Raw genomic sequence first — 24,618 nt, 5'->3', positions numbered from 1 at the left:
TGTGTGTGTGTGTGTGTGTGTGTGTGTGTGTGTGTGTTGACTAGTAGGGAGAAGGGGAGGTTCTCATGTCTCCTGGATAAAATCTAAACTCCTGACCTTGAGAATCAGGGTTTGTCTTTTACTTCTCATTTTAGCCAAGCTGTTTCCTCTGTTTTCTCCTTTGTCCTTTCTCCTTGCTGCCTGGGCTACAGAAGAAACTTTGGATAGTTATTTATTAGCATGTATAAACCAGAGTGCCTTCTATCTAGAAAGATTTTGCATGTTTTGTCTGAAATCACATGTAGAATACATCCCACCTATTTTCAGAATATTTTATATTGCATCCGAATCCCTATCTAAATGAGTCTTTTATCATGAAATGAAGATCCTTGCTTTTAAATTCATTGGTATTCTGAGAACAACAAGAATCTAATGTTAAATGTGATAATTTCTTTGAATTGTGATTCTAAAGGACATAGAGTCTTTGAAACTCATCTGTGTACTTGTCTAAGGGATAGCTGTGGATTTTGGTATCGTTAGTGTGTAAGGGCTTGAAATGGGGTGTGGTGGTATGGTTTTCTGGTTAGTTTTCTCAGAATAATTGATGAATCCAGCATCCTGAATGGGAGATCCTACAGATGATCATATGAACATTATTCTAGCTTAGCTCAGATGGTGAAGAGCTGCTCTCTGTTGAATTTAAAAATCAGCATCCAGTAAAAATTCCTTGAAATCACACAGATGACCCTTCACGTAAACAGTTGTTAACGTTGTGGGTTGAGGAGGAACTTGTGGGGCTCCCGCAGAAAAGGAGGGTTCATTCTTGATTGCTTACTCCCATCAGACCATTAATTTTCTCACACATAGAATTTCAGACTTCCTAGCCTTATATATTCTCGCAGCTTTCTTATCAGCAGATCAATACCACTTTTCTGAGCGATCAAGTAGGAATAAAGCTGACCTGACTCTAAAGCTTACTGTGCCCTGGCTAAACCAACTTCAGAATGGGATTTAAATAAACTGAATAATAAGAGGTTCCGATGTTACAGATTATCCTCCAAAGTCATTGTCGTTATCATTAAACCAGGCACCTGGCAGCAAGAATCAGACATCCTCTTGAAGGAAGCATTGACTTGTCTGCTTCCATAGGATTACCTTTGAACAATTTTGTCCTCTCTGTCCATTCACCGCAATAGCAGGATTTCCACGTTGGGAACTGTCAAGTGAGAGGGCACAGACTCCTTAGTGAGGTCCGGATTCAAAATCTGATCTGACGACTTCATTACTATGAGACTTTGGCCAAGTAATTCCACTTCCTTGAGCTGTAGTTTCTCTATCTGCGACATTTCAAGGAGAGATCAGGATCTTCTGGAGTACCCAGTGAAATCATAATGAAGAAGTGTTTTACTCGGGCTGGTTATACAAGAATTGGATAAGCCAAGAGGGTGGAGGGTGGCCCTTCAAAGCTATGATGTGATGAATTACAGAATAGTTAAATGCGTGTATGATATAGGTTTTGATAATAGCTGTAAATATTCTTTCATGGTTAGTGCATTGCTTGTGGTAACTGAATAGCTTCCAGCTCTTTTCATATTGTTGTTGAAATGAAGGAATATGGTGTTCAGCTTCTCTGATTCCTTTTTTTGTTTGTTTGTTTTTAGTCAGCTTTGTTCAGGTATAATTTCATACAATAAAATCCACCCATTTTAAGCACACAATTCAACAAACTTTGAAGTAATCTACAGGTATATCTACCAGCAATCAAGATCAGAACATGTCCCTCATCCCAAAAAGTTCCCTCATGTCCCTTTGCGTCCGTTCCCAACTTCTGTATCCTAGCTCCTGCAGCCTTCTGGAATGTCCTATAAATGGAGTCATTCAGCTTGTTGTCTTTTGTATCTGACTTTTGTGACTGATCACATGCTTCTGAGATTGAGCTTGTGACTGTATCAGTAGTTTGTTCCATTTCACTGTTGAGTGGTGCTCCATTGTATAGGCCCACCAACAATCTTGTTTGTTCCTTCAAGGTAGTTGATAGACTTGATTCTTAAGAATTGTCTTTTTAGTTGAGATCTGTTGCCACTTTTTTCAAGTGATTCTTTGGGAGGAATGTTAGTTCTTGTAGTCAGAACCAAACATAATTTTCAAAGTTGGCACTTCCACCGTGGAAGGGATATAAAGAGTAGCAGAGACTCATATAATGCCTATATTTGCCGTATCTTAGTGAAAATCTTGCAAAAGTTTGCTCAGTACTGTTAGTTTTTTATGGAATGAGACAACAAATATATAAATTGTTGTGGAATAAGTTGGTGTCAAGGATCTGAGCAGATACTGTGATCTCAATAACGTCTAATGTTTAGGACAATTGATTTCAGTCTCCCTGTGACTAATTTTCTGAGTGGCCTTCATTTTAACTAATGCTCATGCATTTCATGGCATAGTTAAAAATATATATACCTTCAGTATGTGTGAACATATATAGAAAGGAAACAAGTTTGTACTTGCTTAAGGAAAACCAAAGATCACTGGTTTACCTTGATTTCTTGTAAGCCTAGCCTTAAGCAATTGTTTAGTCATTTGCTTTGACAAGTTTCCATTAAAAAGTATTTATGCCATCAAATTACTAAGTCTGTAAGGGTGTCAACATTACTGGGCCTTTGAATTAAAATGATGGAAGGTAAAAATGATTAGCACATTTAAAAGAAAATTTGTAATAGGAGTCTTTATTAAAGAACCCTACACAATAAACTGTGAGGACATATTTTTCTTGAATTGCTGATTGAATTAGTTTCCTAATATATTTTAGTCTGTTGGTTATCAAATGCTATAAATCAGAGATCTCAAAGTTATCCATGCATAGCTCTGAGTCATTTGGGGGGATGTGGGGAGACAGAATATGTATGCAAAGATGCTGTGTTTGTCAGATCATGCATGAAGTCAAAATAAATTTTCAGAGTGAAATCATTTTAAGCAGCCGCAGGAAGTCAGTTTACAACTAAATTTAATCAGAGGCATTGTTCTTTATGGCTATTCTATTTCATAAAGTATGTTCCTGACAAAACCCTTTTCCTTTCCTGCACTGTGGATGGAGCCTTCAGAAATAAATTACCTTCCGATGATTTTTCAGAGAAACCTGGATCATCTGTCAAAAGTTCTGAGTAACACATGGCTCTTTTAATTTTACTTTTTAAAAAGAAAGGAACTTGAATTGTCTTAGCACTCATCAGTACAATGTAAGAGCTCATGTTTTTCAAGTTTTTTGGTTTATTTTCAGTATATTATAGATTGCTGAGTTAGGAATAATAATTGAGAATCACATATGTGTGTATGTGTATAAATATGTTGATTAAAAAGTTGTAGAATGGTCCTTCGCTGTCTGATTTTTCAGACTCGTTTCAGTGTGTGTGCATATGGGAGCGCGCCCCCAAGTGCGCCTAGATATTTCCTATTTCTCGTTATTAAAATTTTGGTTTTGTATTATGAGACCAAGAATAAGCACAATAACTCCAACAACAGGACACATGTACTATTCGTTGACACATTGTTATAAGACATGAAATTTGAGTGGATGCTGGATTTGTACCTGCGCCAGCTATGGGGACAGAAAAGTGACAGCTGGAATTCAGTGGGAGCAAGGGCTAGTTAATAAATTTTGTGGGAATATATCCAAATGGCACTTACACCAGGATAAGCTCTGGACTTTTACCTACAGTCCTGGCTTAGTGATCTGAGAGGTGTTTGACATTGTATTCCTTGAAGACTACAATTTTGTCTCTAGCCAGAAGTTGGAGAATATGCCGAAGAGTCTCAGAAAAGCTATTTAAAATACAACCAAAAACATTTTATCACTGCAAGAATAAAATCATTGTCTGTATGTAAGTGTGTATGTATATGTGTGTATGATATATATGATGTAAATATCATATTTGTGTGTATGTATATATTATGTCTAATGTGCTTATCTCTGGATACTTTATCACTTCAGAAAGTCGGGGGAAGGGAACTTAAGTGATGAACAAGGAGACACTAGTGTATAAATGCCCAGGCTCATAGGAACTATAATTTAAAAAATCATGAACATTAAAGATGTTGACTTACCAATCCAAATTGTATGAATTGGAATTGCACTTAGTACTTTTCTTGAATGAGATTCGCCATGTTTTGCCTGAACTGTAGGGAAGAAGTTGTTGGTCCCACAGGATTTCGATCCATGAGCTCTGTTTTCAGCTTTGGATGCTTGGTTACGTCCATTTCTGCTGGATACTGTGTTGGGGTGCCTGACACCTGGGACCTGCTCCTCAGGGCAGGAGGAGCCGTGAAGGGAGCACTTGTGTGAGCACTAGCAGTCTTTAGCAATGGTTATTTAAAATATTGGTGCCATCTAGGGGCGCCTGGGTGGCTCAGTCAGTTAAGTGTCTGACTTCAGCTCAGGGCATGATCTCCCCATTCATGAGTTGGAGCCCTCGCTTGGGCTCTGCGCTTAGAGCTCGGAGCCTGCTTGGAGCACTCTCTCTCTCTGCCCCTCTCCTACGTGCTCACTCTCAAAAATAAGTAAACGTTAAAAAAAATATTGGTGCCATCGAAATGCTGATTTCCTACTTGGTCAGTTATTTTTCAAAACCATGGGAGTATACGTTGAAAGGTCAAGGAATTAGTTTTAACATCACACGGAGATACTTTTTTATAGAACACCATGTCTGACCAACTTATAAAACCCAATTCTATAACAAAACCCTCTTTTAAAATTCTTTCATAAAATCCCTCTTCTGCTTTCTTCCAAGTCGTATACACTCCTTTCAAAACTCAGTTCCCTTGGGTTTCCCCAGAAGTCTTTGTTTCCTCAGACCTAATTCAGGCATAAATTAAAATTTTCTAGGCAATAATTACGTATCATTGCATATTATGTCAAAATTATCTGTGGGTGTTTCTATTTAATTTCACACAATTCTTTGTTGTTGTTTTATTTATCTTGGGAAATAACTCTGGCACGTAGGACCCAATTTAACAAATAAAAGATGATAAATAAATATTTTTGTTTTCATTAAAAAAAATTTACGTTTATTTTTGAGAGCGAGAATGCAAGCAGGGGAGGGGCAGAGAGAGGGGGAGACACAGAATCCAAAGCAGGCTCCAGGCTCAACACGGACTGTGCCACCCAGGTGCCCCGATAAATAAATATTTTTAATTGAGCAGTCTTACTCCTTTTTAGATAGCTTTCCCTGAAAATAATAGTCATTTCCCCACAGGCCGTAGATGACAAATCCTAAATGAACCTCAGTGAGGGTATTTGGTGGCTAGATTTCTTGCTTTACCAAGTGGAGTTCATTGTCCTTCTGAGATGTTCTCTCACCCGGTATTTCCCTTATCGTAACACTTATCACAACACGTTGGAACCACTTCTTTCCATGTTCCCACACGCCTATAACCCCAGTGGAAAGCATTGTACTGTCTCTGGCTTTTTCACTGTCTCATCCCCAGGAACTAGGTCACTATGTGCTTAATAGTTATTAAAGAATGATTAGACACGCTCTTCCATAAAAATTTAATGTCTTCAACTTTCACAGATTAAGTATGAAAGCATATTCCTGACCCAGTAAAGCAATTCTTAAAGTTGCTTTTATTTAAGAGGAGAATCAGAGACTGATACTAAAAGCTCTTTTGTTAACGTTGTCAGGAACTTCTTATTTAACTTTTTGTCTCATTGAGGGGTCCTGGTTGTAAAGAACAGAGCAACTCTGACCGATGTAAACAACAACAAAATCAGTCGAAAATATTATAACTAAGAGTAAGTGGAAGGACTGGAAAGCTGGGCTTGCGAGGGAATCTGCCGGAATCTGGAAACCAGATCCGCAGTTGCATTTGTGTTCTAAGAACAAGTGTGAGCTGGGCACCGGGTGCTGCCCCTGAATTCCCAGTGGCCTGTCTTTTCTTGTGTAAGGACATAAGAGTGACTGACCCCCCTGAGGGGGCGAAGGGGGAAGACTGCCCGCGCCCTTGATGGGAAGGCTGACATACGGAGACCCCTGACTGGAGGGGGCTGTGCTTAGCACCGGGATCCACTCCGTGTTCGCTTCGGTGAACATGGGTAGGGACAACCAGATGCAAACACAGACACAAACGACATTTCCACAAATGCCCCCCGCCCCCAGCGCTTTCTCTCTGGCTGCCGTGCTATCATCATGGTTTGGGATCTTCTCAGGGTCTCTTGTAATCTGCACACTTCTGCTACCCTAGGTTCTCCTCTAACTTAAAGTTTACTGTGATGTAAAATGCCCCTCGATCTGTGATTTTTTTATTCCTCACACTCTCGATGACAGTGAAAAGGAATTAAATGGTTACCTGTCATACGTAGAAGTGATAAAAATACCTCCCGTGCGTTCTGAGAAATTTAATAACATTCCTCACAGACTTTTTAAAAAGGGTATATAGTATATGTACACTACCTCGGTTTTAGAAAAGCTTGCTTTTAATCAGATGATTCTATTTTCCCTGAACTCATGGTATCATGCGTTTTTTTTCTAAGTAAACTCCTTAAAACCCCACTCTTACGATTCATGATTTTTCTGTGGGACTTGGGATATTTTTTAGATCTCTTTTGCTTTTAAAAGTATCTTCCTTTCCCAGGGCACCTGGGTGGCTCAGTTGGTTAAGTCTTAGACTTCAGCTCAGGTCATGCTCTCAGGGCTTGTGAATTTGAGCCCCATGCTGGGCTCTGTGCTGATAATTCAGAGGCTGGAGCCTGCTGTGTCACCCTCTCTTTCTGTCCTTCCCTGGCTCAGGCTCTGTCCCTTCTCTTGCAAAAATAGATAAACATTTAAAAAAATTAAAAAATATACATATATATATACATGTATACATACATATACATATACGTGTGTGTGTGTATCTATCTATCTATCTATCTATCTATCTATCTATCTATCTTCCTCTCCATGACTGTATAACCAAGACAGATTTACATCATTGAGCATAAGGTTTTCTTTACTTGATCTGAATCTTTGTGACAATTAAGAGAATAACTTATTCTCCTAATTTGTACTCTATAAAAAGGATTCATTGCTTTAAAGGACAGCTTTGCTTTAATAATATGGTAATACAGAAATTAAAAAAAAATTTCCTTGATTTGTCGTTTTAAGATGAAATTTGCCCAGCTCTATTTCTTTTATTTCAAGAAAATTTAGGAGAGGTTTATAGATGGAAAAAAATGTTTTCTGACTTGAAGAATAGTACTTAAAAAGGCAGCTGAAGCTAGAAGCTTAGAATGCAGTTTTCTTTGTACTGCTCTCATCATGTTTTTTACTTCATGCAAAATTCACTTATTTATCACTAGCGGCCTCTAGTGTGTATTCAGTTTGTTCCTGCTAGGCTGTACATTAGTAGGTTATTAGTAACTAGAGAGCAGTTCCTTGTGTTAGGAACAAGAAAAACAACCTCAGTTTCTGTCATCTTCCCATTACATCAGTCAGTGAGAAGAAAAGTTTCACATAGTGGTGTGGTCTTATGATTCCTATTACCAATAATAGGGCTTTCATGGTGAGTTTCCTCTGTGCAGTAGCTGTTCTCCGACGAACACTTCTGATGCGGTGCAGAGAAAGGGTTGATGGTCGTGGACGACACTGATACATTCTCACGCTTCAGTAGGATGGAGTCGTGAGGATACAGGTGGCAGTGGTTACCAAAAACAGCAATTTCAGCCAAACGTATATAGCAAAAGTCTGAACCAAACTGTGCTTTTTTTGTTGTTTAATTTAATTTTATTTTTTTTTCAACGTTTTTTGTTTATTTTTGGGACAGAGAGAGACAGAGCATGAACGGGGGAGGGGCAGAGAGAGAGGGAGACACAGAATCGGAAACAGGCTCCAGGCTCTGAGCCATCAGCCCAGAGCCCGACGCGGGGGTCGAACTCCCGGACCGCGATATCGTGACCTGGCTGAAGTCGGACGCTTAACCGACTGCGCCACCCAGGCGCCCCTGTTGTTTAATTTTAAACAAAACTGTATACAAGCAATCTCGATGAAATCATAATTATAAATGATAGCAGTAGAAAAAGAAATTCATTTAAATGAACCAAATCTGTACTATTTAGTATTTACCTTTTTTGATTATTGATGGAACTTTATTCTTTTTTCTTAACGGTATATCATCCCCTACCCTCACCTACCTTCCTGCTTATAGAAGTAATATACAAGTTCATTATAATGAACTTGGGGAATGCAGGAAGATGCAAAGAAAAAATAAAAAGAATCTGAAACACCGTGATTCTCACTGTTCACATTTTTACATACCTTTTTCAGTTTCATATTTTTGTAAGCATGTTTCTCTTGCTGTGTGTGCACATGTCATAAACTATGGATTTTTAGGCATATACTTTTACATTATACCAGTTTATTTTATTTTTTTATTAAAAAATTTTTTTAAATTTAAATAAATTTAAATAAATTTTTAATTTATTTATTTTTGAGAGACAGAGAGACGGAGCATGAGTGGGGGAGTGGCAGAGAGAGAGGGAGACACAGAATCCAAAGCAGGCTCCAGGCTCTGATACTTTGGAAGCTTTATTTTAAACTTTCTTGAGGTAGGTCCAGAGCAACTTTTATTATGGGAATAATTTAGTCTTACTTTTATTTATTTTATTCATTTTTAAGAGAGAGAATACATAAAGAAGGGGCAGAGAGAGAGGGAGACACAGAATGCAAAGCAGGCTCCAGGCTCTGAGCTACTAGCACAGAGCCTGATGCAGGGCTTGAACCCACGAACTGTGAGATCATGGCCTGAGCCAAAGTCGGACACTTAACCGACTGAGCCACCCAGGCGCCCCAATTTAGTCTTACTTTTAAAGTGAGACTCTACTTAATGACCTGTTTATGACCTGTGTCTCTGTACTCTTGATGACCAGAGCATGGATTCTACCCAACTGTGTTTTATTTCTGGGAATTGTCGAGACCACTGGTTTCTGGTGATCATCCTAGCTTTTCATCTTCCATTAAAATTGGTCCCCTCATTTGGGGAGACTACTGATCTCTGACTTTTCCCTCACTGTGCGGTGGGCTAGAAACTGGCTCCAGAAAGAAAGGTGAGGCAATAATACAGCTCATCTCCCCTGTTCCCCTTTTTCCAGCAAGTACTGTCCTGAGCTGCCTATTTTCTACTGTCCAGATACCACTGTTTCACATATTTTGTCTGGTTTTCTAACTGGTTACAGTGGTTACAGGTTAATTCCCGTAGCACAGACAGTGATAGCAGTCCGTATATTTTAATTTTTTAGCCACATAATTTGCATTGCTGATACGGAATTAGAGCAGTCAGTTACAGAATTAAATCTTCTTTTGTTTGTTCGCTACCTAGAATGAAATATACTTTCAGCAAGTCTCATATGATTTTGTAAATGTGCCTCTTTTTGTCACTTCTCTATTCATTAAAGTAAATCACAGGCCTTAAAAGTTTAAGTTGAGCTTGCTTAGGAATTGATAGCTTATGGTGTGGAGTAACTTTGCACGGCACTCACACTGCTGTTTGATTATCAGGCAGCTCTGGTTGGGCATATTTCCAATAAGGACCAAGATTTTGGGAGAACTAGGATTGCATCTTGTGAAGGGAATGTAGCAAGAGGAGGAGGAGGAAACATTATGAATCTGTGTGACATCTATGTATGTTGCTTCCTATCTCTCAGACTTGGCTTTCTACCATAAAATTAGGATGTTAAAAATCAACTTTGGGGCACCTGGGTGGCTCATTTGGATAAGTGTCTGACTCTTGATTTTGGCTCAGGTCATGATTCCAGGGTTGGGGGGACTGAACCCATGTCAGGCTCTGTGCTGAGCATGGACCCTACGTAAGATTCTCTCTCTCCCCACCTCGGTCCCTCGGCCCTGGTTGCACGTGCTTTCTCTTTCTCTAAAATAAAAAGAAAATCAACCTTATGGGACTATTATGAAAATCAACTAAAATTTTACTAATTAAGAAGTATAAACTGCATGAATGAAATACAGAGACTGGCATATAAGAAGGATTCAAAAAATATTTCCCGAAAGTTTTCTTCTAGGGTAGGAGCCCTCAGATCTTTCTCCTTTGTGTACCTTTTTTTTTTTTTTTTTTTTGGCTTTTTCTCTAATTCAACTTTTTTTTTTTTTTGCAAAGTTATATTTTTCCCCTATCATTTCCTTCTCCTCACTCTGTCCTTAATCTTTATTTTAACTATGTGATACAGAGATTTTTATCTATATTTCCATTATTGTTACTTTTGTTTTTTCTAGGTATTTCAGTTATCTCATGTAGTTATTCTATAGTTATTTTATTAAACTCTTAAAAAAAAAAAACCCATCCTCTGAGATCAATCAGTGTCAACAGCTTAATTCATTCACTACCATGATTTCCTTCATGCTTATACCAAGATGTATGAACATGTCTACAGGTATTTGCATTTCTTTTGAATTTTATTGTTTTAAAGCACACTGTTAATACTAAAACTTAAGGGATGCATCAAAATCTGTATTAAAAGAGAAGTCTATAGTAATAAAATTCTATATGAAAAAAAATCTCAACGTTACACTTCAGAGAAGTAGAAAAAGAACAAACTCATCCCAAAGTTAATGGAAGGAAATAAAGATTAGAACAGGAAGAAATGAAAGAGAGAAAAACATTTACAAACTCAGTTAAAGTAAGAGTTGGTTCTTTGAAAAGATAAAAACCAAATTGAAAATCCTTACACAGTCTAACCAAGGAAAAAAGAGACAAGATTCAAATAAAATCATAAATGAAGAAGACATTTTAATTCAGTGCCACAGGAAAAAAAATCATAAAGGACTATTATGAACAATTATGTGGCAACAAATTGGACAACCTAAATAGATAAATTCCTAGAAGTATACAATAAGGCATACCAAGACTAAGTCAAGAAGAAATAGAAAGTATGAACAGATCAGTAACAAATAAGAAGATTGAATTGGTAATCAAAAACCTTCCAACAGGAAAAGGCCAGAACGGATGGCATCACAGATGAATTTTTCTATTTTTTTAAAGAAAAATTAATACAAATACTGCTTAAACTCTCCCAGAATACAGAAGTAGAAGGAATACTTCCATTTTTTAAAAATCAAGTCAGCATTACCCTAGTATAAAGCCAGAGATCCTAAAAGAAAACTATGGAACAATATCCCTGTTGAACATGTATAAAAAAATCCTTAACAGAATAGCTAACCAAATTTGAAGAACACATGAAAAGAATCACACACCATGACCAAGTGGGATTTAGCCTTGCTATGCAAGGATGGTTTGACATATCAACAGGTTACACCACAGTAACAGAATAAAGGACAAATCACATTATCATCTCAATAGATATAGGAAAAGCATTTAACAAAATTTAATATCCTTTTGTGATTAAAAACTCTCAAATTTCCTCAACATGATAAAGTGTGTACGTGGAACACCTACAGCTAACATCATACTCAGTGGTGAAAAACTGAAAACTTTTCCTCTAATACCCGGAAAAAGGCAAGGATTCTCACCTCTCACCACCAATATTCAGCATAGTACTAGATGTCCTAGCCAGAGCAATTATGCAAGAAAAAGAAATAAAAGGCAACCAAATCATAAAGGAAGAAGTAAAATGAGCTCTATTTGCAAATGGCAGGATCTTCTATCTCTAAAACTCTAATGACTCCACAAACACACACACACACACACACACACACACACACACACACACACACACACACTAAAAAATAACCAAAACATCTATTGGAACAAAAAAAGAGCAAAATTACAAAATCAGTGCCCCCAAATCAGCTGCATTTGTATACACAAACAAAAAATTATCTGAAAAGGAAACCAAGAAAACAATCCCATTTACAAAATCATCAAAAAAAAAAAAAAAAAAAAAAGAAAAGAAAAGAAACAAAACTAAAAGCTTAGGAATAAATTTAACCAAGGAAGTGAAAGACTAGAACACTGAAAATGATAAAATGTTAATGATCTTATATTAACTGTTCTTTAAAAAATTTAATAAATAATAGGAAACTTTTGGAGGTGTTGGGTATGTTGATGATGTAGGTTGTGGTCATGGCTTTAGGGGTACGTCCTTATCTTTAATTTATCAAGTTATATATAGTAGTGATAAGCAACTTGTATGTAAAAACAAGGTAAGAATATAGACATTTTTCTACAACTTGTTTTTTATATATATATATATATACACACACACACACACATACACACACATATTGTATATTTTGCATATATAAAAATATTACTATTTTATAAGCACATTGGTACATTTTTATACAGTTTAATAGGATTTGTCATTGTATGTTTTCTATTTCCTCAGAATATCTTTTGTCCAAAATTATACAACTATTTAATTATTTCTTGACATCTTTATTACATTTAGAGACTTATTTATGAAGACAGTTGAACTAATTGCTTCTAGATACACAGTCATTTTTCCTTATTATACTTTGGACCCCCCCTTTTTTGCCCCCCTCCCCTTATTTAAGTTATGCGGTTTTGCAGAGAATGTTAGCTCAGATCTTTGAATGATGACATCATTCATCATAACATCATGCCTCTACGTCCCCTCCTTTCTTTAGATGGAGTACCATTTTTTCCCTTGTATCTACAGCCATACTCTTTTTCAACAATGTTCTCAAACAGTCTTCTAACATATTCCTTTAATCAAAATCTCATCCTTTTTTTTAGCAACCAGTGCTAAGTGTTCCCCCCCCTGCTTTGGTGATCCATTTGTAACATACACAGGTTGACCACGGGTTGACCACATTAACACTGATGAATCAAACCCTAGGGGAGTGATGTGGTTGTGTACAGAACTTTCTCCACGATGAAGTCTTTTTCCGTTTCCTTAAATGTGCATGCACGTGTGGAAGACTGTGGACGTAGTTGTCTAAGATCAAAGACGGGGCTGCCTGGGTTTGAATTTTGGCTCTAGCTCTCATTAACCTTATAACAGGCTCCTTACTTAGCTTCTCTAGTAACATTTATTTTAGCTGGAAGCTTTAAACTGTGCTTGCTGTGTACCAGGGTTTTCTAAGTGCTTTACATCGATTAACTCATCATCTCCACAACTGCTCTAGAGTAGCTTCATTTTACATGTGAGGAAATGAAGCTCAGACAAGCTCAGTCATTGGGACAAGCTAGGAAATAGTGGGCCAGGCATAATAGGAAGTTGGTAATAAGTGTTTCTTTTCTCCTGCTTCTTTTTCACTCTTGTCTTCTCCTGCCTCCCTGTCTCCCCCTTTTCCTACCACCTTTCCCCATTCTGCCCCACCCTGTTCTTTTTACCCCTCTCCATGCCCCTCTGCCTTCTCCTCTATCTTATATTCTTATCAACATCTCTGTACTTGGCGCTCACGCCTCATGTTTAGGAATGTTTTCTAAATATATCAGCCTCCCTGTTGATTATTACATGTGATGGATCTTTAGCTCATTAATTAATCTCGGCTCCTTTTGAACTCTGTATTTTGTTATTCGTGAGTGGCCAAGTACGATAAGAGTTAAACGTAAAAATCAAAGGAGGCTGCACCATTTATGGAGCGCTCGGAACACCTTTTAGTACCAGCCGGCCAGTGCCAGTGGAGGGAGGATCCCAGGATGAGGCGTACCGGTCTGATCGATGACAACAGTGAACAGAGGTGTGGTCAGTGGAGAGAGAATTCCATCTACCTTTAGTCAGTTGCTTGAGCAGTCAGTCCCCAGAGAGTTGTGAAAATAATCTTCCCGTGTAAACTGTCTTTTATATCATGACATCATGCTTCGACATCTGTGAAGTGTCATCCCCAGTGTTTCTTCAGAATGCCAAAGCACCATGGCAACCAGTGCCTCAGAAATGTGAGGTGGGCTTTTAATTGCTTGTGTCCAAAAGCACATTTCAGGAAGTTTCAAAAACTACGGTATTCTGAGGAAAGTTTACAATTACTGCAGTCATCTCAGCATGTATACCAGGTGTATTTTGGGCATGAGCCTTCTTAGAAATAAGAATCTTTGTTCATTTTTAAAGCGTGCATGTTGTTGTAGAGAAAATTATATTAAAAGTTAATCAAAGTTTGTCATCCTTTATCAATGTAAGTTTGTTTTCCTGTTAATATTTTATATGAAAATACAAGTAAATCTGTATGATTGCTTTCCTTCATGATTCACAGTGTACAATAAAAAGAGATCTAATTGTCTTTAAAATTCTATATCCTAAGGGGAGAGAGATTCAGCTGCCTGTGTGTATCAGTTTTTATTTTTCATTTTTATTATTGTCAAAATCAATATGATATTTGGAAACTGGCAAATTGATTCTAGATATCTGAGGGACTAAAATTTGTAGAGCCATATAAGTCAGTTTTGTGGCTTGTAAACACTTCTTACAGTTTTGGAGGCTGGGAAGTCAAGGTCAAGGTTTAGCATATGATGAGTTCTACTCCCTCGTTCATAGATGGCTGTCTTCTTACTGTGTCCTCATATGGTGGAAGGGACAAGAGAGCTGGGGTTTCTTGTACAAGGGCACTAATCCCATTCACATGGGCATCACCGTTCTGAGCAAATCACCTCCTTAAGGCCTCACTACCCTGTAGCATCATCGCATTAAGGGTTAAGACTTCAACATATACATTTCAGAGGTACACAAACATTCAGAACTTAGCAAGCACTTAAAACAATCTGTGACCTGTATGAGCTTTGTTGTATGAGTTATTGAATGTTGGCTGATGGAGGCATTTTAAAGAAAGTTTAAAAAATCAGTGAGTTTTTGCAACAGGAAAAACAATGAAGAAAGAGGAAATGGGCTATTTTTAGTCTTCATATGGGTAGGGTGCAATGTATTTACCTAAATATGTCTAAAATGAAGTTGAAAGTAATGGATGTGGTGGCATACACGTTTTGAGGAGACCAGTTTACAGGAAAATGTTGAAACCAGGCAAGTGACTGAAAACTTAGGTACTTTCCAATTCTGCCTTATTCTGAAATAAACTATTGTCTTTTCTGTATGCTTGATGTTCAGTGAATATGTCTGGAATCATTTAATGTAATAGTTTTATTAAATACCCCAAATTTTAATAGTTAACCATCGTTGGTTAACAAGAACAAAAAGGAAACAAAACCCAGCACTTTACGCAGTACAGACCAGTGTGGTAGAACATTCTTACTGTTTGTTCTAGGAAGACATAGAACTCCGAGAAGACTTAACACAGATTAGTAAGATGAGGTTAGACCTAAGAAGTCATATTTCCAATTACGTTAAAACCTTGAAAAAAAATTGTATGAAAGAACAAGGTTAGTATTGGGTTTTTCATGTTCATCTTTATTAATTTTTAATTTTTTAATGTGTATTTATTTTTTAATGTGTATTTGTTTGCACACGAGCAGGAGACAGACACAGAATCCCTGAGCTGTCAGCACAGAGCCCAACAGGGGGCTCAAACCCACAAACCGTGAGATCATGACCTGAGGTGAAGTCGGATGCTTAACCGACTGAGCCCCCCAGGCGCCTCTCAGCTTTATTCATTTCATCCTGAGGGCATACACAAGGTGTTCTGCGTCTAGTTTCGTTTTATCTCTGTCCCCAAAGCTCTAATTCTTACACCTTGGCCCTGCAGTGATGGCCAGGTCCATTGTCCTGTGCTTGTAGCTGCACACCACGGGTGAAAGAGGAGGAAATAGGATTTTCCCCCTCAATTTATTAAGTGGGTTGTGGCAGGTTACTTCCCCCTCTTGCAGGAGTCTCTGTGGAAATTTGATGACCCTGAATCCTAAGCCCCACCCCACTGGTATGTCAGTAAAATCTCTCTAGGAGCCTCTGTCTTGGCTTTTATGACTTAAAGATGTCTTCAAGTCCTGGGGCTTCAACTCTTTTGACATGTAATACTTAGCGAAATGAAACTTTAGTCTCCATTTAGCCAGAGATCTATCTAGTCCATGATATAGCGACTTGGCCCTCTTGAAAAGACACACGGAAGTTTTATGATTCTTTTGAATCAGAACAGTTAGATAAATGTCGGCAGATCTAATTCTCATGGTGTGTGAAAAGAAGAATATCTTCTTTCATCTGTAGGATGAAAGTAAACATTCCCTTCTTTACATTATATATATTTTAGAGACTCAGGAGGCTAGGGCTTTTTGTTAGAGCACTGATAAATCCAAGGAAGCTTAATTTTTCCACACCGGGAAGAAATTCTACCAGGTCACGTGAACGTTTTATGTAAAGCAAACGATGGCAATGTATGTAGAGTGAGGTAGGCTTTCTGGATGAATTCTGAAAAAAATGTAAATGGTAGAGAAGAGAAATAAGATACTCAGGATGTAATTAAAAACTTTTACTTTGGGGAATTCTCTCCCTCCGTCTGGTAACTGACTTGTGTAGTATTTCAAACTTGTCTGGAAGCCTCCTGTTCCTAGAAATGTGTCAATAGGATATTTGGAAAATGTGTCTGAACTGATTCCAGCTCTAAAGGGAATGCCTAATCCTCTTCCTCGTCTGTTTAAATTTGTTGAAGTTGTGGACTTGTGTGAGGGCACAATGATGTAAAAGTTTGTATATATGTAGAAAGTAATATATAAAGATGGGGTCGTGATGTTAGGGTTTTTGAACTGGGACTTTTTCAAACCAATAATCTTCTTTAATCTCTATTTTTTAAAGCAGGATAAATATTGACTGATAGTGTGACTAAGTTGATGAATTATGTAGAGTTACTCTTAAACATACCATATAGAAACCAAGAGCGTAAGACATCCTATTGGCGTAGTTTTTCAAGGATAACCAAAAGTAGTCTTAATTAGTTGACTTACTTGGAACTCTTTCTTTCAGCTTTTTGCCTGAATTCATCAGTGGAGACTTTGATTCTATTAGGCCTGAAGTTAAAGAATATTATGCTGTTAAGGTAAACTATAAACTCTTTTTGTATTTAAGATCTTTTATGATTGCTTTTCCTGTGTTCTTTCTGATGTCCTTGACGTATGCATAGAGGTTTACAAACTGGTTATTAAAAAAAAATATATAGCAATTGTAATGCACATTTAAATAGAAATTTAGAAATGACAAGTGGAAACCCAGTCTTAGAAATTCTGTCACCATCAGATGATCGTGAATGCTTAGTCCTTTAAGCATATATATTTTAAATGAGTTTATCGTTTATGTAGGCTCATTTAATAATAGGCTCATTTAATACTCTTGCCTACAACCTCATTAGTTAATAATATTTTTCACAAATCATTTTTAATTTCCTTTAATGAGTCCACTGTATTTAATTTAACCAATTCCCAATTTATTTATATTTAAGTTTGGAGTCCACTGTATTTAATTTAACCAATTCCCAATTTATATATATTTAAGTTTTATCCATTTTTTTTGCATTGTAAACTAATAAAAACATCCTTGCAAACTGAATTTTCATAAAAATGCATAATTACACGTCCCAGAATTTGAGAACCATAGTTTTTTTTCTGTAATATTTAGTTTTCTTGAAACTATTCATTACAGCTTGAAATTAATAATGACATACAGCTTATTAATGTGTTTATGTTATCATTCCTATTGTGCAAATATTCCAGAGATCCTTGTCCCTTATAAATGATCTAATTGAAAGAAGAACGTAGGAGTGTATTGCGGTAATTGATCATTTGAACTTTCGCTGGTTTTAGAGGACAACGCAGAGTTTTTAAAAGAAAAATTATAGCCTCAGCAATTCTTGCCGCACACCGCCATCTGTGTTATTCTGAACTTGCATTAGCAAGTCATACGTGTTTGTAAAAAAACAGCAGTTACCAACACAAAAATTTAAATTCTTTATGAGGTTTGGGGACGGATGAGATCAATTCAGAAAGAAGGAAGGAAACCTTTCATAGGAAGGAAAGAAATAAAGAGGGAGGGAGGGAAGGAAAGAAGGGGAAAAAGAAAACACTTGATTGCAGATGGGGACACAAAGGTCGCCAGGTTATAATGCATTCGCCGTGGTGATAGGGAATTTCTGGGGCCGGCTGCGAATGCGGGTCTGTGCTTGTTCCCTCTGCCCACCAGCTGATCAGACTCTCTATCAGCAAACGAAGACTGTTCCCAAGTCAGCGTTTGATATTCATGCTCAATTACTTTAACATTGGCATCTTTCTGTTCGTTCCCCAGTCTCACTTCTCATTAACTCCATACCTCACCCTCGTTGGGATGGACAGCCCTCAGCCTTGCTTACAATGCAGAGTGTTATAAATTCATAGACGTTAATCATATTTTTGGACGCAGAAGAAACAGCAGGAGAGGCAGGGACAAACAGACTTAGAAACACGTTGAAGATCTGGCCAGATGTGACTTTCCTCCTCCTCTCTGAAATGCTGCTGGCTTGCAACAACTGGAAATGTCCATCTGATGATTCCTATCCAGGATGGGGGAAGTAACAGGAAATAAGAGGAAGCCAGCCTCTTAATTTCTTACTGCAGTCAAGCATAAAGGAAAGTTTTGACTTATTACTATTTGATGAATTTCTCTTATATTTTCTACTTCATTTTTTTAACTTCGAAGCTAATTTATATGTGTTAAGACATCATTTTTAAAGTAAGCATAGCTCATTTTCTAATTCCTTCATTGCGTAGTTAACAAACTGGTTTAGTACAATCCAGTTTTTTCAAGTATATATGGGAACTCACTTCTGATCTGTTCCCAGAGGGTACCAGTGATGTCTTTTATGTAGCTAATGTGCCCTGTACAACACATGGTGAGTGTTTAGCTACAGCGTTAATAATGATGCTAATGACAACAAGTTAATGCAGCGTCTCGCGATTCATATAAGCCATTATCTCCAATTTAAGCAGTATTGAAGCTGCTCTTTTACAAACAAAAGAAGGTTATCTCTGCTTTCAAATACACTCCTCCCACCCCACCTGATCTGGGTTTTCAGTGCAGCTGAAACTGGGGCTCTAGTAAAGAAAGTAAAAAAAGAAATTTAGAACGCTAAAGGTTTGTTAAAATTTTAAAGTGCGTTTTGTAGCCAACATTTACTCACACAATTTTCCCCCAGTAGATATGTCTTTGACGTATCGAAAAACCCAGCGTTACGTGATTATATAAAACTTGAAATTGGTCTGCCTGCTTTATTTCCGAGAACCTAAAATATAAAGTATTTGATTTGTCAGCTTTTAAATAATATATCCCACATCTTGCAGTCTTTATCAGTTGTCTGTTGTGGAATAAATTATCCTAACATTTAGCAGTTAAGAACAGCAAACTGTTTTTATCTCCCATACTTCCTCCAGGTGAGGAATATAATGTGGAAGTCAGTTAACTTGGTGCTTCTGGCTCAAGGTTTCTCATGAGCTGGGTTTTTCAGTCATCTCAAGGCTCCACTGGGGCTACAGAATTCTCCTTTAAGATTACTCATGTGGTTGTGGGCTGGTCTCATGGGCTATTATTTGTCACTGGTTCTGGATTGGAGGCGTCAGTTCTTTGCCGCTGGGCTGCTCGCACCATGGCAAGGAGAAGGGAAGGACATACAAGACAGCCAGCCCAGGACAGAAGTAGCTATCTTTTTTATGACCAGACTTCAGCAGTGATTCACCATCTTACCATCTCTTCTGCCAGGTGCCGTTAGTCACACAGACCACCTCTGGTACAATGTGGGATCAGATTCCACAAGGTTGTCAACACCAGATGGCAGGAATCCTTGGTAGCCATCTTGGAGGCTGATTACCGCACCATCTTACTGACTTTGTTCTGGCAAAGCCTGAGTGTTAGGCGGAGGCAAAGTTGTTTTCGTGATGTCATAATACATTCTTGGTCTTAATATATAAGAAGGAAGAAGAAGACTTAGCCTTTTAGAAATCGCTGTTTGATTCTTTACATGCATAACCTGCTTCAAGCAAAGTTACATTCAACAACCAAAACACTAGTCTTTATGTTCATAGCCCTTATTTATTCCTTTGGGATTTAGACAAGTTGGGGGCAAGCTCTGGTCCATCACTTAATTCCATATGGCCCATAGGAATGCATAGGGTAGGCCTATCTTAATTTATTCCATACAACTTTCCTTTTCAGATAGAGCTATAAAATCTTTGTGTTTCTCTGTGTTGGCTCAGTTCTTCCTTGCATGGTTCATGAATATTAGCTCAGAATGAGGAATGTCTCTTACAGATTTTCCCCTTGATATTTTTATGTTTATTTATTACTTTCTGACTCAGTCAGTGTGCCTTGACTGAAGGCTAGAATCACCTATTTCAACCTTCTTAATTATCCAGTCAGTCATGCCCACATTTATTTCAGTTTCTTGAGAACTTTTGAAGAAGCTGTTATCTCCAGTAACTCCCTAGACGCTTTGATTGACGTGTAGTCTATGGTGTCTTCACTAGATATAGGAAGGGGGATTTTTAAGGATGCTTCCTTCGTATCAGGAGATTAAAGAACTGGTTGCTGTATTTTAAATGCCTTAAAAAGCCAAAGAATAACCAGGTTTTTGCAGATACGTAGGTGTGTAGGATAGAAGTAAATATATGGTAAACATAATGATAAAATTGCACAATAATTAGGGGCGCCTAAATTATTAGGCTCAGTCGCTTAAGCATCTGACTTCGGCTCAGGTCATGATCTCGCGGTTCGTGTGTTCGAGCCCCGCATCAAGTTCTGTGCTGACAGCTCAGAGCCTGGAGCCTGCTTCAAATTCTGTCTCCCTGTCTCTGTCTCTGTCTCTGTTTCTGTCTCTGCCCCTCTTCTACTCACACGCTCGCTCTCTCTCAAAAATAAATAAACATTAAAAAAATTTAAATACAATAAAAAATTAAGCAATGTTATGTAGCTCAGTTTCCTGATGAAAAAACAGGCCCATAAAGTTTAAATGACTCAAAAGAAAATGGTAGAGCTAGTCAGAGGCAGCTCTTGGGTCAATATCCATGTTTTCTATAAAAACCTGGGACTCAGCTAATACTACTGGTTTTCAACACACTGTATCTTTGGCCTGTTGGGCAAGTTGGTTGCACAAGGTATTTAGTATCCATGGGAATGAATGCCAGTGTCACCATCAAAGTGGTAACAGTGTGTTCACATTTCTATCTTGTCACTCACTCCTACCCTCAACTCTGAGGTGGCAGTAGTTGGGCCAGACCAAGAATGACCAAACAAACTGATCAATTATTAAGTTACATAAAAGCCCCTAATAGGCCCTAGGATTGAGCCAAGATAGAACATTGAAGAACCAAATCGATTTGGTAATAGAAAATTAGCAAGGGCATGGGTAGCCTCTGCGTCTATGAATGTCTTCCTTTGTGCTACAAATGAGTATTTTGGCATTCCAGAAAGTGTTGCTATAAACAGAAGACCATGTTTCAGACCATGTGGTGAAAATGACTCTAGTTGTAGTCAGGAATAGGACTCTAGATTCAAGTTCTGGTTTTATCTTCTCTGTTAATCCTTGCAAGTCCCGGAATAACACAATATGGTATCAAACAGTGATCAGAAATACACAACATCGTGTGGGTCTACTGGTAAAACCACAGTAGAACTTGATTGAAAAGATACAATGAACCCTGGTGTATATGATGAAATGAGACTAACAGGAAGGTTGAGTTGATGCTAAAACACCAATTTGCTATTACAGACATAACAAGATTATTCTAGGCTACCAGGCTATTATTCTAGACTATTCTGAATGTACCAGAACCGTAAATTCAGGAGCAGAGATAGAGACCCAGACATATGGTCTCCTTGGCTTTCATTATATCTTCCTCAGAACTGAGGAAAGTTTATTTTTTCAGCAAATAAATGAATTATTGAAGAATGTCTTGTATTAAATCAATTTTTTAATGTTTACTGATTTATTTTCAGAGAGATAGAGACAGCACAGGTAGGGAAGGGGGCAGAGAGAGTGAGAGTGAGAGGGAGAGAGAGAATCCCAAGCAGGCTCTATGCCACCAGCACAGAGACCGACATGGGGCTCGAACCCACAAGCTGTAAGATCATGACCTGAGCCAAAGCCAGATGCCTAACTGACTGAACCACCCAGGTGCCCCTAAATCAGTGTTTTTGATGTTTTCCCACAGTCCTCTAACACCAGCATGGCCATATCCAAAGTTTTGGAGTCTACTCTTGAAAGACAAGGGTAGTATGTATAAACTTTTTAAACCTGTGCTCTCCTTTTGATAAATATATAAGAAATGTTACATATAATAGAAAATTGCTTATCATTTTACATCTCATCTTAATGGCTGTTACCTCAAATGTTTCTGTTATATTTGGGGGGACCAGGAATTTGGGTTTGAATATAACTTTTTCCAGTCAGAATAATAAGAAATTGACTTCTCATTGACCTTTGAATAGAATGTCTGATTTTTCATAAGTAGACTACCAATGTTAAGCAAGAAATGCTAGTGTATTAATCCCAATTTAAAGATGAGGACATTGATTCTCAAGTAGTTGGGATGGCAGGTAAAGGTAAGTTTAGAACTCAGAGAAGTCGGCTCACTACCACTTAGTCTTGGCCATTAGTAGCGTGCGGTTTTAGTTTTTAGATGTTTACAAATAATAAAGTCATTATATTTTCTTGAACTAGCTATGCAAATTATGTTTTGAGTTGTTCACTTACACATATGGAAGTCTTCCTAAGGCATGTGAAATTAAGTTAGCCCTGACTTTCTCATACACTTGTAATAATGAACAAATAATGTTATACATGTGGCAGTATTCTAAAAGTGCTAAAGAAGTATTTTAATATAAGGCCGTAGTATTTCGTTTTACTTTCTAGAACTTTTTTTTTTTTAGTAACTAGTCTCAGTAATACTGCCTTTCAAAAGATACCAATCCATTTATTTCTGTAAGCGTACAATTTATGAACCTAGATTTAATCAATCAGAATAAAAATTATTGAAAATATCCTTTTCAGTTTGATTAACGTCAGGTCTATTGAAATGTCACGGAATCTCCACAGATGTTTTTAATCTCCAGTTACAAACATCTTTATTGGGGCGCCTGGGTGGTTGAGTTGGTTAAGTGTCCAACTCTTGATTTCAGCTCATGTCATGATCTTACAGTTTGTGAGTTTGAGCCCTGAGTCAGGATCTTCACAGCGTGGACCCTGCTTGGAATTCTCACTCTGCTCTCTCTGCCCCTCCCCTGCGTGTGCGCTCTCTCTCCCCACCCCACCCTTTCTTTCTCTCTCTCTTTCTCTCAAAATAAATAAACATTAAGAAAACAAAATAAAACAACCACATCTTTATTGATCTATGTAATTTCATAAATTTCACTATTTTCTCCTTGGAGCTGTATCTCTTTCCCACTTCTGCCCGGCCACGTGCCAACAACTTTTAGATGTGGTGAAATCAATTTAGAGATGGCAAACGGGACTGTTAGAAATTGTAAGCTGTTAGCAAGTTTGACTATTATGCCAGACAGAGGAAACTGTATAAATATATAAAGCTCAACTCCATTGACTGGTATATTTCTTTTAAAAAATAAAACAGGGGCGCCTGGGTGGCTCAGTCGGTTAAACCTCCGACTTCGACTCAGGTCACGATCTCGTGGTCCATGAGTTTGAGCCCCGCGTCGGGCTCTGGGCTGATGGCTTGGAGCCTGGAGCCTGCTTCAGGTTCTGTGTCTCCCTCTCTCTCTGCCCCTCCCCCATTCATGCTCTGTCTCTCTCTGTCTCAAAAATAAATAAACGTTAAAAAAAATTTTAAAAATAAAAAATAAAACAAAAACCCTGAGTACAGTAAATTCTTAGGCTCCCCTTGAAGACTAATGAACATATGCTGAGGCAGAAAGGCTTTGTTAAGGGAACCATAGGCAGTTTCCATTGACAACTGAGTGACAGGTTCTTCACTTCATATTCTTAAAACCAGTGAGCTCATCCTTATTAGCATCTCACCGAGGGAACGATGAGACAGGCAGGGGACATTAAGTGAAACTGTCTCCAATCTACTTTAATTCTTTTTTTTTTTTTTTTTTTAATTTTTTTTTCAACGTTTATTTATTTTTGGGACAGAGAGAGACAGAGCATGAACGGGGGAAGGGCAGAGAGAGAGGGAGACACAGAATCGGAAACAGGCTCCAGGCTCTGAGCCATCAGCCCAGAGCCCGACGCGGGGCTCGAACTCACAGACCGCGAGATCGTGACCTGGCCGAAGTCAGACGCTTAACCGACTGCGCCACCCAGGCGCCCCTCTACTTTAATTCTTAATGCTTTCCTCAATCACAGTCCCTTCAAATTGACGTTATTATAAATTGTCGACATTTTTCAAAGCCTGTTTTGTTTGGATTTGTTTAACATATTTAAGGCATTTATAGCTGTTTAAAGAACTCCTAAGTGCCTCACAAATGACCTCACCCTGCCTGCCCGCCTGTCCTTTACCTTACTGTGTTCTCCAGGGCCTCTGGACTCGGTCTCCCTCCATTCATTCATGTGGTTCATGGGACGCCCCTGCTCCATCCCTTTCCCCTTCTGGGCTCCTTGCCCATAATATCTGTTGGGATTCCCTCCTTTGTACTTGTCTTGCTGAGCTTGATATAAATAATTTTGTCATAATTTTCCTCCTCAATCTCTGTTAGTACGTGATCTTCTGCAAACTGATGTCCGGGGGTGAGTAATCCTGGTTCCCCGAGTTGGTGGTAGGCTCTCATTACAGTTGATATGAAGCAGTTATCCTGCTTTTAGAAGAGTACATGGGGCGCCTGGGTGGCTC

At 38.1% G+C, this 24,618-nt stretch overlaps 1 protein-coding gene and 1 long non-coding RNA gene across 13 annotated transcripts in view; one reads left to right on the top strand and one right to left on the bottom strand.

Annotated features, from left to right (window-relative positions):
• The window catches only part of TPK1 (thiamin pyrophosphokinase 1), a 351,344-nt gene that overhangs the window by 150,127 nt on the left and 176,599 nt on the right, over window positions 1–24,618 (top strand). For all 12 annotated transcript variants that reach the window (XM_045052931.1, XM_045052941.1, XM_045052937.1 and 9 more), the window contains one exon: window positions 16,781–16,853. In XM_045052931.1, coding sequence (XP_044908866.1) covers window positions 16,781–16,853 — 73 coding nt within the window. The remainder of the gene's footprint in view (window positions 1–16,780; window positions 16,854–24,618) is intronic.
• LOC109497676 lies at window positions 17,596–19,839 on the bottom strand. The gene is made up of 3 exons (XR_002154039.2): window positions 19,523–19,839; window positions 18,963–19,064; window positions 17,596–18,335 (listed from the first exon to the last, which is right to left on the bottom strand). It is a non-coding gene; the product is annotated as an uncharacterized LOC109497676 (long non-coding RNA).

Source organism: Felis catus, chromosome A2, assembly GCF_018350175.1.
Source record: "Felis catus isolate Fca126 chromosome A2, F.catus_Fca126_mat1.0, whole genome shotgun sequence".
Classification (NCBI taxonomy): domain Eukaryota; kingdom Metazoa; phylum Chordata; class Mammalia; order Carnivora; family Felidae; genus Felis; species Felis catus.
The sequence above is the reverse complement of the archived record's forward strand: the minus strand, read 5'-3'. Positions and strand labels throughout refer to the sequence as shown.